The 16,808-nt window shown below is 45.8% G+C and overlaps 1 protein-coding gene across 1 annotated transcript in view; it reads left to right on the top strand.

Moving 5' to 3' along the window:
• The window catches only part of UBE2O (ubiquitin conjugating enzyme E2 O), a 66,252-nt gene that overhangs the window by 40,032 nt on the left and 9,412 nt on the right, over positions 1–16,808 (top strand). The window contains 11 exon segments of the mRNA XM_056344168.1: positions 430–540; positions 1,479–1,576; positions 2,999–3,062; positions 4,805–4,948; positions 5,592–5,701; positions 6,544–6,694; positions 7,503–8,005; positions 10,790–10,944; positions 12,382–12,494; positions 13,571–13,696; positions 14,839–14,928. Coding sequence (XP_056200143.1) covers positions 430–540; positions 1,479–1,576; positions 2,999–3,062; positions 4,805–4,948; positions 5,592–5,701; positions 6,544–6,694; positions 7,503–8,005; positions 10,790–10,944; positions 12,382–12,494; positions 13,571–13,696; positions 14,839–14,928 — 1,665 coding nt within the window.

The following is a 16,808-nucleotide window of genomic DNA, read 5'->3' on the forward strand; positions in this document are numbered from 1 at the left end:
GTTCTGGGGTTAATGCCTTTCTTGTCTCGGGGCAGTACCTACAGGACGGTCCCATGGAGTTGAGGAGATCTGCTCAGTTGAATAGACCAAGGAGCTGGGCAGATTTTAAAGGAAGTAAATACTAATCACCTGACTTAGTGTGGTCTTATTTGACCAGATGCAGGAGTCTCTGGACTGCTGCTTTATCAGCCATTGCAAATTTTAACTGGGAAGAAAAGACTACGGGTCTTCTAATAGTGATCTCACCTTCTGAATTGTGTTAGGGTCATGTGAAATGCCCCTTCAGAATGAGGGCCTGAAGGGTAAGAGGGGGTTTAATCTTGAAAGTTCACTTGTCTTTGCACTTCTGATTTGTACACAGAGCATGTACGTGTGTGTGTGTAGGACCCTTCCCGAGGTGATAAACCCTTTCTTCTCTTGTGTTTTCAGGACAGCCAGTGTGGAACTGTAATTGATGTCAACATAGAGTGTGCTGTGAAGCTGGTAGGAACCAACTGCATCCTTTACCCTGTCAACAGCAAAGACCTGCAACATATCTGGGTGAGAATACAGCCAAAATACATGTGGGAGGCCAGGGCTTGGTGGTTTGGAGGAATGCTGCTGTATTTCAAGTAACACATGCAAGGGAAGCATCCATATTGTGCAAGATGCATCTGCAGTTTTATTTTAAACATAATGTAAGCATCCTCCCTGGAAGAAATGATGCAGCATCGCCTCATCTCCCCATCTGTTCTGTGTTTCTGATCACATTGCTGAGACCAAATTGTCTTGAAGGGCTAGGTTCACAGTCAATTGTGTGAGAACTGTGTTGAGATAGACTGGTGTGACAACCTGATTGGGGCAGCCCCATGGCAGTGGCACAGAGCTTTAGTGGTGCAAATCATTACTGTTTAAACAGGCTACGAAAATGCTGAGATGAGTCAAGCAGCTTTCTGTTGAGATGGAAGAGTCTGAAACATTTGGTTCTCCCTCTTGAGTTGGGTAGGTGATTTTCAAAGGCCAGGTGGGATGGGATTTTCTCATTCTTTTTCCTTTGAGAAAAAGTTAATTTGGGAGTGAAGAGCAGGAGTGTCACAACCCTTCTCAAGAAACAGCCTGTGGAAAGGTAGTGGGATACAAGCTTCTCTGGGATGGAAAATCAGTCTCTGATAAAAATTGTTAATATTAACTGAAGGCAAGTGCAAGTATGCCTCTACTTTGCAGAGCATCTCTTGAAGTGGACACTTGAAGTTTAAGATCAGAGGGGAAAAAAATCCTAGAGAAAGCCCAAGCTGCTTAACTGGAGAATCCAGGCTGTGCCCTGACTTTCAAGCAAACTCTTCGATGTACCGTAATTCTAGTTCACAGTGAGATCTGCAGTTGCTGTCATAAGTCCCTTTGAGATTGCTATCTCATCTGTATTGTGTGAGGACTTAACCTGATGGTTCAAAGTACGAGGGTTAATGTTTATAAGTTTTTGTTACCTGTTTTCTTCATAGCCATTCATGTATGGTGACTACATAGCCTATGACTGCTGGCTGGGCAAGGTCTATGATTTGAAGAACCAGGTCATCCTCAAGCTTTCCAATGGAGCCAGGTACTTCTTCCTGAAGACTGTCCCCCTTGGATTTCACAATCCTGGTCCATTTTTAGAAAACTAGAAACAGGCTGGACTTCACTCACATGCTAAGTTACCTGCTTACATTATCTTCACACATAGAGTAAGAACACATCTTTCTCTGAAAACATTGAGATTCATTGGTAACCCTCCAGAAAAAGCTGTTGTCTGGAAGGTGCCAATTTTTTTCAATCCCAGGCAGATCAGTGCTTCTCAACTAAAGCACGTTGGTCTTTAAACTGTGCTTCTCCTCTGGAAAAGAAGCTGTTTAAAATGGATTGTTATTTCAAACCTTTTCTCAGTATGAGAGCATAACTTAAGTGAGATGCAGGGAGGGAGGTTTCTTACCCTGAAAAAAGTCTGTGAAGTGTAGAAACTTGCAGGTTAGCATTTTTTATCAAAGATGAAAAAGCAGACCAAGATTGAACAGCTTTGGTATTTCACTGTTATTTGCAACTGTATTAGGAATGTTTTTTCAATGAAGACATAATCCAAAGTCATATGTCAAAAACAACACAAGGATCTGCATTCTGTTCTTTGTGCATGTTGAGACAGTTACTTGTGAGCTAAACCCCTATGAATTCACTTCATTCACCCTGTTCCTGAGGCCTGTCTTGTCCAACAAACTATTTTTTATTGATGCAAGGGAAGGAAGGAACCAGTGGAGGCCAAAGAGACTTATGGGCCTGGCCACTGGGGAATAACCCATCTGTCTTAGAAATGGAGTATTGATGCTGTTGTTTAAAAAAAATAATAATCAAAAACCCCACAGTCCTGCAGCCAGCTCTAAGAGAAGCAAGTAATGCAAGAACTGTAACAGATGATTGGTGGATGCATCTGTGATTTTGATTATTTTAGCATTCGGTTAACCCAGGCTGGAAGGTTCTTACGTGTTAAACTGGGAGTGAAAAACAGCTATGCTTCTGTCTGTATTGCTTGCAGTTACTGGTGCAATTTAAAACCTTGCTTGGTATCTGTTACCAGCTCGTGCATAGCTATGTAAAATGAGGTAACGGTTTTCAAAATCTCTTCCTAATAAATCATTTGAAATCCCACCAAGTCTCGCTCTGGAAATGAAGCTATTACTGAAGGAAGTACACCCAAATTGCCTTTAGGTTCCAGAATCAGTGTGAATAACAAACCAGATCTTTGCAGCAGACAAATCTTGTCCAGCACCCTGCATATTACTTTTTCTTTTACATGTTAAATGGAACATTTAGATACCAGACAGTGCTTTTATAGTTTGCCTTTAAGCAGTTTTGCTCTGGACCATAAAGGTGCAGCGATATACTGCTGGGCATATGGACAGACCTGCTTAGATAGTGTTGGTTAATTTGGTGCCATTTGCTTTTGAGGTGGATGGCTCTGGAAATGTGACCGTGTCTGTTGTCTGTTTTACAGGTGTTCTATGAGCACAGAAGATGGAGCTAAGCTGTATGACGTTTGTCCTCATGTCAGTGACTCGGTGAGCTTCTGGTTCTCCTGTGTGTCTTTGATCAACTTCATCTTGTAAGCTTTCTGTGCAGGAGGGAAGGAGAAGGCAAAACGATAGGCACTTACCCTAAAAATTAAACGATGCATCACAACTCAAAAACACTTCACTAGATCTTGACTTGATGTAAATGTAACAGGATGTAGCTTAAAGGTAATGTTTAGTAATGAACAGGTTTTGAACTGCTTTCCTTGCAAACAACTTGCATAACATGCAGTCAAATGGCTGATGTCAAGGCATTTCACTGCTCATTATATCCGTACATGCTTGAAAAAGCTCTTATGCCATTTAATAATGCTTTCAAAATTGTTCCCCTTCTGGAATAGGGCGTATTGTTTAAAAGGTGTTCTGCTAGAAGCCCATTTTCAGATCACATAAAATACTGCCTGTCTTGTTGTTGTAGTCCATTACATTCTCTGAATGGAGACCTGCCACCATACTGGCATTTTCCAAATCATGTGGTGGGGAAGGTTTTGCTAGCTTTTGGGTAAAACGGAGTTCCCTGTGTGATGATGGGATCTAACCTCTCTCACCTTCAGAGGCTGACAACTTGCTTTTTCTTCCAAATGGCATCAGTAGGGCCTTGCTGCACTCCTGGCAGCAGTATTGGGAGTTGACCGAGAGTGGCATGTAATTCTTAGGAACTAGCAAGACAGCCCTTATCCTTCCCAGCCTTCAAAGCAAAGGTCCCTTTGATCTCAAACTGCATTTCTGTTAAAATTTGATGCCTGTTTCTTGAAGAGTAAATGGAATATCAGTTTAATAGGATGTGCTGCTATGGTTTTCCTGTTTTGTACAGAGGAGGAGTATTCTGTTGCTAGATACTCACCGATATCTTAGTCTCTGCTGTATTGGGTTGTGCAATATGTGTTCTGCTTCCTAAGTGGATGTTCTAGCAGCATCCAGCTTCTGGTTACCCTGTTTTTGAGAGACCTTGTTTTGAGTTAAGCTGCCTTTAAGGTGTATGCAGTCCCCTGGAGACTTGCAGTTTCGTCTGAAAGTTGTCTCCAGTGTTACTGGTGATCCTGCACTCAGAATTGTTGTGTGTTAGATACTTACCTGACTTAGATCTTGTTGCGCTGCTCTTATCCTGACAAGACTCAATACAGTTTTGTGCTCATTGTTTTATCTACCTTAAACTGTTCTGTCCACCCTCGCATTCTGAATCTTTGGCTCATCCAGTCACTGTAAATATCAGTGGGAAAGAGCTCTAAGGAGAGTGGCTGTGTTTACTGTCTTCTTGTTTTCAAAGAACCATCATATTCACTAATCCACCTAAGATGAGAGTAATAATTAGAAACGTAATTCAACAAGCAGAGGAGTGAAGGCAGGCATCCTCTGGCTCTGAAAGCTGTAGGTGCTTGAAACGGAGCATGAACAAGAGATGGGTGTTGTTGCCCAGAACTCAGCCCACCTTGGCTATTTTGTTACTGAGAACACTTGTATGGAAATACACATCTTCTGTTTCTTATGAGTACCTTTGCTTCTCCCCTACTGAGTCCTAGTCAGCCGCATCCGGTTCGGATGCATGGCAGAGCAGGTTGCTATAGGAACTGCTGGGCTGACTTCAGGAGAGGAATGAGCTTCATGGGCAGCTTGCAGACTTTACCTTTATGGTTAATCTTACTGATCACGAATGAGAGAAGAGAAATGCTGGAATCTTAAATCTTGAGTCCTTTATGCTGTTGTTTTCCCCACCTCCCTTTCCCACACAGGGTCTCTTCTTTGATGATTCATACGGCTTTTATCCTGGGCAAGTCCTCATCGGGCCTTCTAAAGTCTTCTCCAGTGTGCAGTGGCTCTCAGGTGTGAAGCCTGTTCTGAGCACCAAGAGCAAGTTCAGAGTGGTGGTGGAAGAGGTAAGGACTGACAAGCTGTCACACGGCCACCTTCTGCACAGAATGGTCCCTGGCTGGTGTTTTGGAGCAGAGTCAGCTTGCCATGGTAACCTTCCAAGAGCAAATGCACTGTGGCTGTGCTCTCCTGAGGTGAAAAAATTTCTCATTGGGGACTGACAGGACTTTTCAGCATGGTTTGGCTTTTCCTCCCAGGGGTGCTGCTGGCACCCTGTAAGGTAGTAGGGTGCCAGTACACTTAGAGACCAGTACTGCTGATCGTTAGGTAGCAGAAGCACTTCTTCTATTGAAACTTAATGTTGCATGCTATCCAGAAAGAGAGAAATGTTGCTGACTCTTTGATGGAGGGAGCAGTTCCAAGTCCATTAGCGTATCTCTTTGTGACATTGGACTGCTGATTTGTATGTGCTATAGCTTCCTTTCCAAGCCCAGATGTCATCTTTCCTGAAGTTAAAAAATGTAGAGGCTCTCAGTGTTGCCAAGAGCCATGCTGTGGGGACACTGTAGAGGTCCTGGGTGTGGTGAAAGTGCACTTAAACGTAAAAGCAGGTTTGCCGCTTCCCTGTGCGTTGACGTTCAGATCCTAGACCCTGGTCCAGGAAAGCCTCTGAAAAATTAAACTGTCTTCTCTCTCTTTACGTTGCAGGTACAGGTGGTAGAACTAAAGGTTACTTGGATCACTAAAAGCTTCTGTCCTGGAGGTACTGACAGTGTAAGCCCTCCTCCCTCAGTCATCAGCCAGGAGAACCTGTCCAGGTGAGATCAGTTAAACCCCTTTTCACTCCCAACACTCAGGGCACAACACTGCACAGACTATGGTGACACACCTACCAACTGATTAGGTGCAATGCAGCTGTTTCCAGTGAGTTTTTCTCCTTGTTGTACACCTGTGTTGTATTCCAGAGCTTCAAAAATGTAAGATAATAGCTTCCAAACTAGTAACTCAAGCGTTGTCTAAACTAACACAGGGGCTAGATTCCTGCCAATCCTCTCCAAGTACGCTCCTGCTAACAAGTGCATAAAGGAAAGCGGTGTCTGGCAACAGCTCACTTCTTCCCTTGTCCTTCCACTTGGGTCTGGGTCAGGCTGCACCTTTTAACTGTGTGTGTCTGGTCGCAGCAGAGGCGTGGGGTGCTGGCCCCAGCCCTGGGGAGTGCTGAGGCAGCAGCAGGTGCCCTCTGCAGGCTGCAGCTGCAGGAACGGGCTGGGCAAAACTCAGCAAGGAAGTCAGATCAGTAACAGCACAATGCAGTGTGGTTCCTGCCTGGAATTCATAAGCTAGAAGAGAGCAGCTTTCAGATGACAGCAAAAAAACCCCAGTGCTAACTTCAGATGTTTCTTGGCAGCTCTCTGCGGGAGGGGGAGCTAGAGGGAGGAGAGTGATTCATGTCCCACCCGGTCCTTTTGTATCCCCACCTAGCAGTCCCTCATGAGATTCCCACTCCTTTAGAATTATGTGCCTGGGAAAGATTTGGTGTGGTGTTAGCTTCTGTCTACCCCACAAAGAAGTGCCATTGGCATGAGGTCATGCCAGCCCTGGTCACTGCTAGGTTCTGTTCTTTTGCACTTTGCTCATGGCTGTCCTCCTGTTCTACCAGGGTAAAGCGTCTGGGGTGTTTTGACCATGCCCAAAGGCAGCTTGGGGAAAGATGCCTCTATGTGTTCCCAGACAAAGTGGAACCTGCAAAAATCACCTGTGAATGCCCCGAGAGGAACTGTGTCTTGGGTGAAGGATCAGTTGCCAAAAAGGTGAGTTTGAGAGGTCAAGGGAAGCATTGACTTCTCTAAGTATTTCTGGTTGCTGTGGCTTTTAAAGCAAAAGTCTTCCTGGTAGTCATGTGGTCTGAAATGAGACTCCTGAAGTGGTTGTTGTAAAGAGTAATGGCTTGTTGTTGCCAGCAGCGAAGTCACCTTGTACAGCAGTCTGACTGCACTGGGTGAAGCATGCAGCTAATGCCACGAGAGCACATGAACAGGACCTTAAACATAGAGGTGTCACCTTGCGCAGATCAAGCTGTGTCAGAACTGCTGTGCCCTGACAGCTGGGACCATTAGACACATGTCACTTTCGTTAGCATGACCTCAGGTTTCTCGTGGAACTGAACTGTTCAGCTAGATCCGTGCTATAGTGAGACAAGAAAGAAATCTTTGCTTCCTAGGCCACAAGTCATGCTATGGTTTCTACATGCTGGCTATAGAGCAGCAGTGTTCCTAGAATAACAGGATATCATCAGTGTGGATGATGACCTCCCTGCGTAGCTGCGTCTGTTACATAAATTGACTTGTGCAGCCTCTTGTGACCTACCATAACAAAAAGTTCAGAACTTGTTTAAAATAGCCTTAAGGAGAAAAGCTTGCTTTTCTTGGACTAGTCCAGTGCTGCTCCTGAGTAGAGCAGTGGTGAGATGCTGGTTTGCAGAATACTCTGGTGCAGGTGCAATGAGAAGAGGCCCCCAGGGTGCTGTTTTCCTCTGTACAAAGCTAACCATTCCCCGAGTTGGCTGGCAGCTTGCTGAGCATACAGGTGTATTGTCTGACCCAGGTCTGCTTTCTCTAGGTGAGGCGGCTGCTGAAGAAGCAGATAGTGAAGATCATGTCATGCTCCCCAGAATCTCAGGGTACCAGTGAAGCCCCTGACAAAGAGTCTGCTGCAGCTGCTGACCAGAAATCAGAAGAGGTTAAGCCTGGATCAAAATGTGAGCTGGATGACTCTTCCAACAGTGCACCAAGTCCTGGGGAGAGAAAGGAGGAGCAGCCTGAAGAAACGGGGAAGGAGAAAGGTGGAGCAGCAGCTCGACAGCAGCAGCCTCCCTTTCTGCTGAAGGACGAGGGAACGTCCGACTACCGGCTTCAGTCCATGGAGCAAGATGCTGATGATGAGGCAGCTGATGACACTGATGACACTAGCTCTGTCACTTCTTCTGCTAGCTCCACTGCCTCGTCGCAGAGTGGCAGTGGCACCAGTCGCAAGAAAAGCATCCCTCTTTCCATCAAAAACTTGAAGCGGAAGCACAAGAAGAAGAAGACCAAGATTTCACGAGAGTTTAAGCCAGGAGACAGGTGAGCTGGATTTCCAAACCCAGGTATACTTGTCAAAATCTCCCTTACTGAGGTTCTCAGATGTAAACCACCCCCTCAGCTTGGGTGGTGAATGATGTGCCTCACATTAGGACACCAATTGGTAGTAACCAATGACGATTATCTTGTGATAACTGTGCAGTGGCCTGTGTGAGAACAGCTTGGTCTCAGTCTGATAAAACTGAGGCCACGTGATGTGACACTGACGCTATTCTATTTCAGTTGTGCCTTAGGGCATCGACAGAATATTTTTGCTGTGCTAGACTCTGTATGCAGAGAGACAGGTGAATAAAGATCATACAGCTTAGACATGACACTAATTGGTTACCTCATTGGCAGCTGCTGCAGAGAGGCTGAGGATAGACCATGCTAGCAGCAATAGATAGCTTATCCTTAGAGAGCTGTTTCCAGACCAGCATGTAGCTCTGTGCTGGCAGGGGTTCACACTGCAGTGGTCTCTGTTATCCTTACCCTGTTCTGGAGAGAGATCTGCAACTTTTGCCAGCAGTGTACTTTTTATTGGTTTGGTTTTGGTTTTTTTAAACAAAGAAAGTGCACTTCTTGAGACCCTCAGAGAAATTGATTTCAGTAGCTTGGGCAAGGAAACATTGCATGTATCTGCCCATTTCTAGATAAAACAGGATCTAAGCAGCTTTTGCCTTTTACCTAACTTGAAAACGTTTAAACTGTTTTCATGGGATGCAAAGACATCTGACAACTGGCTAGCCTGTTTTGCTGGCTTCCCTGGGCTAATCAGTTGTATACAGATCCTGCACCAGGAATGAACTAGTGCAAAATAATATGCAAGAGTCCTCCCAGAAAAGTGACGTTATCAGGATTCAAGGGATCTAGTAGTTTGAGAATGCCATAAGCTTCATTCACATTTTTGGGGGGTATTTTAGCTTTTCCTGTATGCAGGGAGAGGTCTTCCTTTAGTCCTTGTGGGTTTTGGAGAAATTGCATTTGAAGGTCTCAAACCTGAGCAGACCCCAGTACTCAAGTGAAAGAAAAAAATGAGTGTGTGTGATAGAGTTCCTGGGAACTGATCCTTGGTTCACTTTTCCCTCTCACCTCGCTGCTGAGTGCTTCTGCTCACTAAAGCTTTTGTTAAGGATTACTTAGGTAGTAAACTTGGCAGCTTTCTGCATCATACAGGCAGCAGGGAGAAATTCCTGTGACAGCACCGAGAGATTCCTGTGCTGGATCTAGGCAGCTCAATACAAGGAAATGCAGAGATCAGATGTTGGGACACTGCAGAGAAGACCGTGTCACAGAGAAAAAGAAATTGAGCGTCTTTCAGCAAAGGGCATATGTGACAGCTGGTCACAGCTCAGTGTGAGGGGTCTTCAGTGTTGAGTATTGAGATGAAGCTGGTGAGACCATCTATAGGTGCACTGCCAAGCACTGCTGAGAAATGCAAAGTGGATTGGCTTGCTGCAGTTAGTCACCAGATCTGATGTGTCAGCTCATGGGTATCTCTGACTGCAGGAGGCCAACTCAGCGTGTGGCTTTACCACAGTTCTGTGACCTGCTGCAGCTCTCTGGGCAGCACATAGACCTCTGGTTATTTTTTTTTTTAGTGAGGATATACAGGGATTTTTATTAATGTCAAGTCGTGACTTTTGTTTGTGAAGCCACATAAACTGTGCTGCAGACGGGACTGTATCATTTCCTTGGGTGGCCTGCCTTTCTACTCCCCCATCTTCACTGGCACATGCCCCCACCTCCCCAAAGGAACCATCTGTTGGCATGTCACCCGTGACACTTCCTTCTCTGGTGATTTCTGCTGTTGAGTTTTGGCCCTGCTAGAAACTTTGTGTTATTTCCACTTAAAAATATTTCTCTGACACTTATAAAAGCGGTGCTGGGGGAAAACAGTTGTATTTGCCTATTGTATCTTCTTTATGGTTTGACTTGAAACCAATATAAATGCAGCGCTAGTGTTATGTCTGCAAGGCCTGGTCAGCAAAATAAAGCCAAGATTTAAAATCAGCATGGAATTCAATTTGTTCTGTGCTGTAAGAGGGTTGAAAATGGCGGAGGGCTCGATAGAAGAGTCTGTCCAGCTAAACTGCAGCTCCATTCCTCCTGCCCCCAAGCAGTTTGCCTCTTCAAGCAACTGTCAAGCTCCACAGTAAAGTACCAGCATCTGGTCCATTGTTGCGTGTTTGGGTTTCATTTCTGAGCTGCAGACACACATGTATATGTTTGAACAGCTGAGACTTTTCTCTTTTAAACAAAATCCTCTTGTTTTACCTACATTCAATGTGTTCCTTGGTTTTGGGGGATTTTTTTTCGTTCTGGAAGGGCTGAGGTGGATGCTGCTTTGTCTGTCTTTTCAAGTCCCGTGCTTCTCTAGCTTCAGAGACGCCTCAGAGCTGCCAGGCTATAAGGTGCTTCAATGGAGAAAAGATCTTAAGTTTCAAAGTATTTGAAGCTCCTCTTGTGCCTCTGCCAGGGGTAGAAAGTGGGTGCTAGTAGATGTTAATTTGTTCCACTAGGAATAAAAGGGAGCTCAGCATCAGCTCCCTGGAAAGCAAGTCCAGCAACATATCTGCAGCGATTGAGAACCCATCAAAACAAAGCCTGCTGTGTTCCTGCTTACACTGGGACTAGATGGGGTTTCCTTACTTGCTTCCTAGCCTGCTGATATGTGTACCTTTGTGTGGCTGAGATCCATCTTGATTCCTGATGTTGGCAGCATCGCATTCTGGTTGTGGTCTTGCATGTTCCCTCTGGTAACTCATTGCTTTTCTGTGTTCTCAGGGTTGCTGTAGAAGTGGTGACCACGATGACTTCAGCTGATGTGATGTGGCAGGATGGCACTGTGGAGACAAATATTCGCTCCAATGAGCTGATTCCAGTCCATCATCTGGACAACAATGAGTTCTGCCCTGGGGATTTTGTGGTGGACAAAAGAGGTATTGGATGTGAAAACAATGCTTTTCTTGGGGAACAAACATGCTTTTAAATTGCAAAGTATTCTTCAGCCTGGATCTCCTAATGTACGTTGTAGCCCTTTTTACGGTAGCTGACTTAACATGAATGTCAGCAGAGAGCCACTATTTAAATACCAAAATTGAACTATGACAACTGGCAAGGTGTGGAAGGAATAAATGCCAAGGAGCAAAGCTAGGATTCTCAGTATTTCTGTAGAGTAGAGGTGGCACACCTTCCTCATGAAGGTGTCAACAAATCAGAGCTCTTGCAGAATGAGGGGAGAAATGAACAGCTCACCTCAGGCTGCTTTCTCTGTATGACTTGTCTATCAAGACCCTCCTACTTTTTCAGGGTGGGTTTTGGGATACAGAGGCATCTTCTTGCATCCCTTTTCTTCACCAAACCAATTGATTACCCTAGTGAGGGTCACAGTACAAGTTCAAGGAGACTTAAAGCTTTTGGATATAAAACATAAATGGCACACCATCTGGCTCTCAGCTCCTCTTCCATCAGGGTAGACCCTCAACAGTGGGGAGCACAAGATATTGTCAGGTTGGGAAGAGGGAAAGCTGGTTTAGCGAAAAAAGGTGCTGCTTTGTGTGGCCATTTCTGATGAGTGTAATCTGACTGGTCTGGTGGGTTAGATGTAGTTTGTGGCAACTAAATTTAGCTCCAGCTCTACCATTCTAGTTAAGTCTCTAGGAATCTGTATTCCTCTGTCTGTCAAACGTACTCTCCAAGCAGTCTGAGATGCCCACGGTTCCTTGCAGCCCACTGCTAAGAGTGCTGGGAGGTGGGTCCTTGTCAGCCAGATAAAACTGAAAGATGTCTGGATGCAAGTGTGCTGGATAACAGCTCAGGCCTTGAGAGGTGGTTCAGGCCCAGCTATGATGTTGCTGGATCCCTGATGCATGCATATGCACAAGTATACCTGCCTGCATGCTGCCTACCTTCCACCTTTGTGGTCCAGTCCATTTTTCCAGAAGAGCAAAACTGTTGTGGGTAGCATATTTCTAGAGGAAGAACTCGGCAGCCAGGGCTGCCCTCATGGAGCTCTTGGCCAGCATGTCCAGAAGCTCTGGCAGTCTTGGGGCAGAGCTAATTTGGAGAGCAGAGCACTAAGGTGGCAGTGTGTTTTCTCTCGGTGATAGAGCTTGAAAGTGGGCCCAAAGTGAATGTGTTCCCCCAATCCAGTGCAACGTAATCTTACTTTATCATCACCTTATGCCCCGTTAAAATGCAACTCATTAGCTGAGTACAGTTTTGACAGCGTAGGAAGAACTGTTTTTCCTCATGCCATTCACAAATGGAAGGTTTCAGCTGTGAGAGCTTGGGAGCTGACAGCCTCAGTTGCTGTGCAAAGTCTGTGCTCCTCCACTTAACTTGTCTGTTTCCTTCCCTACCATTGTGACCAAAAGCTCAGAGCTCCCAGGACCCCGGGTTATATGGAGTTGTGCAGTCCGGTGACCATATTGGCCGTACCTGTGTGGTGAAGTGGTTCAAGTTGAAATCCAGCGGAGACGATGTGGAGGTATGTGGAGGAGCCAGTGCCTGTTGGAACCAGCTAAGAGAAAGCAGCTGCACAACAGCACAGGGTTCACAAATAAACAGATAAGCCTGCCAGCTCTGCTGTGGAGTTTGACCTTGAGGATGGGAACAGCAATGTGTTCTTGGGCCTGGGAGGCTTAGCTAGCGGTAGTGTCACTTTGTATTTGTAGATGTCTGCAAGGCAGCAAAGACCAAGCAGGGGGATTACATCCCATAGTCAACATCAGGTTCTGGTATGGATAAAGATTTTTGCTGAAGTTGTCACAGGCAGTTGATTGCTTGAGTTCACTGTAGGAATTTTTCCTTCCCATGTCTTTGCTAGTTTGTGGAAAGAGAATCAATCTATTGCATGTTGTCCTGTTTGCCTCTGCCAGACACTGTTGTCTATAGTAAGCCTAATACCTTTTTCTCAGGGCTTGTAGGAACACTATATTTTGCAGAGTCTTCAATAGACTGTGGTCTAGTTGGAGATGAGGGAGACTTGAACCACACAGATCTCATGCACTGCTTTCTGCCTTGAGGTGGGAGACCACATTGTCATAACGGAGCAGGACCCCTTACATCCAGAAGCAGAACATCAGCCTGGCCTAGGGTTTCTCGTTATTTCTGAGCTCGTAGCTCTCTTCCTGCAGGTGAAATCAAAGGAAAGATGTTTCCCATTAATTGTCAACTTTGTCAGATACTTCCCGTTGCCTTAGATCATTTCAAAAGTAAACTGTAACCCTTTGGGCCCCAGTGAACTGCTTTGAGAAATCTGGGTGTTCACAAGGGAATAAAATGTTCTAGCATGTCTTGTAATCATAGCAATGTGGAACTAAAGTAAAGGTGAGGGTGAGCAGATGAGGCAAGAGTATCTGCTTCCGTTCATGGTTGTGCCTTGATTGATGTGCTACAGGACAAGGTGACAAGAAGGGACATGAGCAGCTCCTTGCAGGCTGTTGGGGCAACTGAAAAAATTAATCAAATGTAACACAAAGTACTTTCAGGTGTTGAAGGCATGCTCTGAAGATCAGTGCAGCATCCTGGAGCTGACATGCTTGCGTTCTGTCTCCCATGCAGCTGATCGGGGAGGAGGAGGATGTGAGTGTGTATGATATTGCTGATCATCCAGACTTTCGCTTCCGCACTACTGACATCGTGATTCGCATTGGCAACTCAGACGGAGCCACAGCTAAGGAGGATGAGGTGGGTTCTGGACACGGTTATGTGACCATATTGTCACCAAGTATTAGTGGAGACACTTGAAAGAGTCAACAGGAGGGCCTTCAGCCCCACTCCATAGCTTGCTAGTTTTGTGCCATGTCCCCTGCTGTCGTGAGTAATATATCAAATCTCTAAGTCTGGTGGAGATGTCACCAAGGACAAAGGATTTCAAGTTTACAGTCTATAGCAGAGCAAGAACAAAGTTGAGACAAGAATCAAACACACCTGAGGGTTTTTAATAAAACTCTTGCTTAGGATTTCAGAGTAATTTCTCATGTGAGGATATTCTGTGGGCTCCTGAGCAAGAGTTGAAGGTGAATTTGTTGTGAAACCAGCTTCACTTAGCAACAGAAGACTGGGGGTTCTGGTTTTCATCTGAGTTATTACGTACATGTTAATTTGGTTGAGCTGATTGATCTCCTGGGAAGGAAGAGGGAACAATTTATATTGTAGGGGATACACACTTTTTGCTAGGAAATGGGTTTCCCTACTGTGTAGGTAAGACCTCCAGCTTTCGAGACCGCTTCCCTTAAAAAGGGTTAAGAGGTATAGTGTGGCTCTTCTTGCGGTTCTAGTTTCAGCAGCACATCTGAGCTTGCTTAGCTGACCTAAATAACCTTCCTTCGGTGCAAGATGCTACTTACTGTGCACAGCTGGTGCCAACTGCAACTTGTCTGTTCATGCCTGCACGCTCTGCCAGGAGAAGCTGCTGTGGCCCCGGTGCTGGGTGTCCAAGCACAGGGGCTGCCCGCTGGCACCCCGCTAGAGGGCACCCCGATTCCGGGCAGCCCTTGTGGTGCTGCCTGTGGGAAGGCCACAGCCCTGCGATGGCCCCTGTCCTGATCAGAAACCGGGATCTCCTGCCAGACCAGCCCTCCTGGTCCTTGCCTCCTCACTGGGGGAGTTTTCCCCATCTCCACGTCAGTGTTGTGGGGTCTGTATGTGTAGGATTCTTCGCCCCCTCAGCATGGGACCCCAGGACTCCTGCCACTTCTGCTGCAGGCTGCAAGCATTGCTCCAGGTTGTTCTTTAAACTGGGGAGCATCTGTTTATCAAACCTTCCTGCTCTGCATTGAAGTGCCTGGGAAAGAAAACAAACTGACAAACTGCTCTTGTTTCCACAGCCTTCGGTTGGACAGGTGGCTCGTGTAGATGTCAGCAGTAAAGTGGAAGTGGTGTGGGCTGATAACTCCAAAACTATCATTCTGCCTCAGGTGAGGTCCTGTTCCAGCTCATAAGATCCCTGTAATTCTTAGCTGAGTAACAAGTCTTGGTTTAAAATCCCTGTTGCAGAGATTCACCGGGTGAGGAAGTCTTGCTCTATTTATTGCTGCCTTCCCATATGATAGGGTGGCTTGCCAGTTCTGCTAGCATGAGAAAATCCTTCCTTTGTCAGGAGGACTGGCCAGCTAATTGGTCATCACTGCTCTTAAATATAGAGAATAGGAAAGTATGAACAGACTGCTGCTCCCTTCACACGCTGCACTGCATGTTCACAGCTCTGACCACAGCCCTGCTCCCGGCCTCCAGCACCTGCTGCCTTGTAGAGAGGGTTGCAGAGCTCAGGGATCATCAGCTCTGACTTGAGCCCAGGTTCACTGAATCGCCCAACAAAGATGCTGCTGAAAGACAATTGGTTGTTCTGTCTGGCTTGGAAATGGCACCATAGTATTTTCTTTGGTTAAAGAAGCTCCTCCAGAAGCTGGGCTAGAGCCACAATTTGTCACCTTAGCTAACGTAGGGATCAGACCCGAATCTCTTCCCAGGGCAATGAGGGGAAAAGGCTTGAGTGCAAGCTTAAAGACATAGATATAGCCACACTGCTAATCCACTTAACCCCATTGATATGTCTTCTACATTGGTCTGAAGCTTTTGTTGTACTGTCTTGTAACCTTATTCACTACTCCCCACACTGTTTCATCCCATGTCTTTTCTCCTTGTTGCCTCAAATTAAGGCAGACAGCCTAAAGATAAGAGAAGACCTGCATCTGTAGGGTCTTGTCTTCATCGCTGTGGCAGAGAACACCACTGCCTCTGCTGCAGAGATGCCTTTGCAAGTAGAAAGTACTCGATCAAGACTTCTTTTTAAACCAAGCAGCTCTGCATTAATTACAGTAGAATAGTCAATGCCTGCACTATGGCAGTGGACTACAGCGTTACAAAGCAGACTGCTGTCTCCCTTCCCCCTGTTGTCACATGTGCTTGGATCACAGGCACAATCGGAGGTCTGATGTGCGTTCCACAAAGGGTTGTTCTCACACTGCGGTGCTGGGGCTCTGCAGCAGCTCCTGCTGTGTCACGCCAGTCCCTTTGATTCTGTTCGTCTGCGTAATTATGGGAGCTCGGGAAATGTCAGGAACATGAATTATCAGTTGGACAGGCATTGATAAATCATGGTTTTACCAGGTGCCCAGAGATGAGCTGTTTGGGTGCTTTTTCTCAGCTCTAAAAATAAAGATGGCATTAACTGGCTAATTAACTTTCTGACTCTGATTTGGATTAGCTTTGAGGGCAGTGAGCGTTTTGATGGCTTTTCCTGCCCGCAGTCACTTGTGCTGAACCCAGCTAACCTCTGCTGGCTGCCTGTCTCTGGGTGGCACAGGACTAGCTATACAGTGCTGGTTCAGTTCAAGGCTTTGACAAGACGACCGAATCTCCATGTACTATAGCCTCTGGGGCTGTATCTTGCAAGATTAAGAGGATTCCTGGGTCATCATTCAAGTGTCAGAAACATGTAGATAAAATGCTCCATTTTGTAATTCCTAGCGCAACCCTATAAAGTTGTTCTTGCTCCCCTTCTTCTTTGTTGGTGCTTGTAGCTGGAGTATGTCTGTAAGCCTCTGTAGGGGGAATCTCATGAGAGATGTAGCATGTGCAAAAGCATATTTATAAGAGGTGAAGCTGGGTGGAGTTTGGATAGGTTCAATTTCCAGTAGTGAAGGGGAAAAGAACGTTTTATGTAAGAGCTTATTCAGTAATTTGGGTTAGGCTTCATTGTTTCAGCTGAATTTTAAGCAGTAATGACATACAGCAGCTAAAGCAGTGTAGCAGGGCCCTGATGGCAAGTAGCATGTGCCACAGAAGAAGAAAGGTG

This window comes from Falco biarmicus, chromosome 1 (genome assembly GCF_023638135.1).
Source record: "Falco biarmicus isolate bFalBia1 chromosome 1, bFalBia1.pri, whole genome shotgun sequence".
Classification (NCBI taxonomy): domain Eukaryota; kingdom Metazoa; phylum Chordata; class Aves; order Falconiformes; family Falconidae; genus Falco; species Falco biarmicus.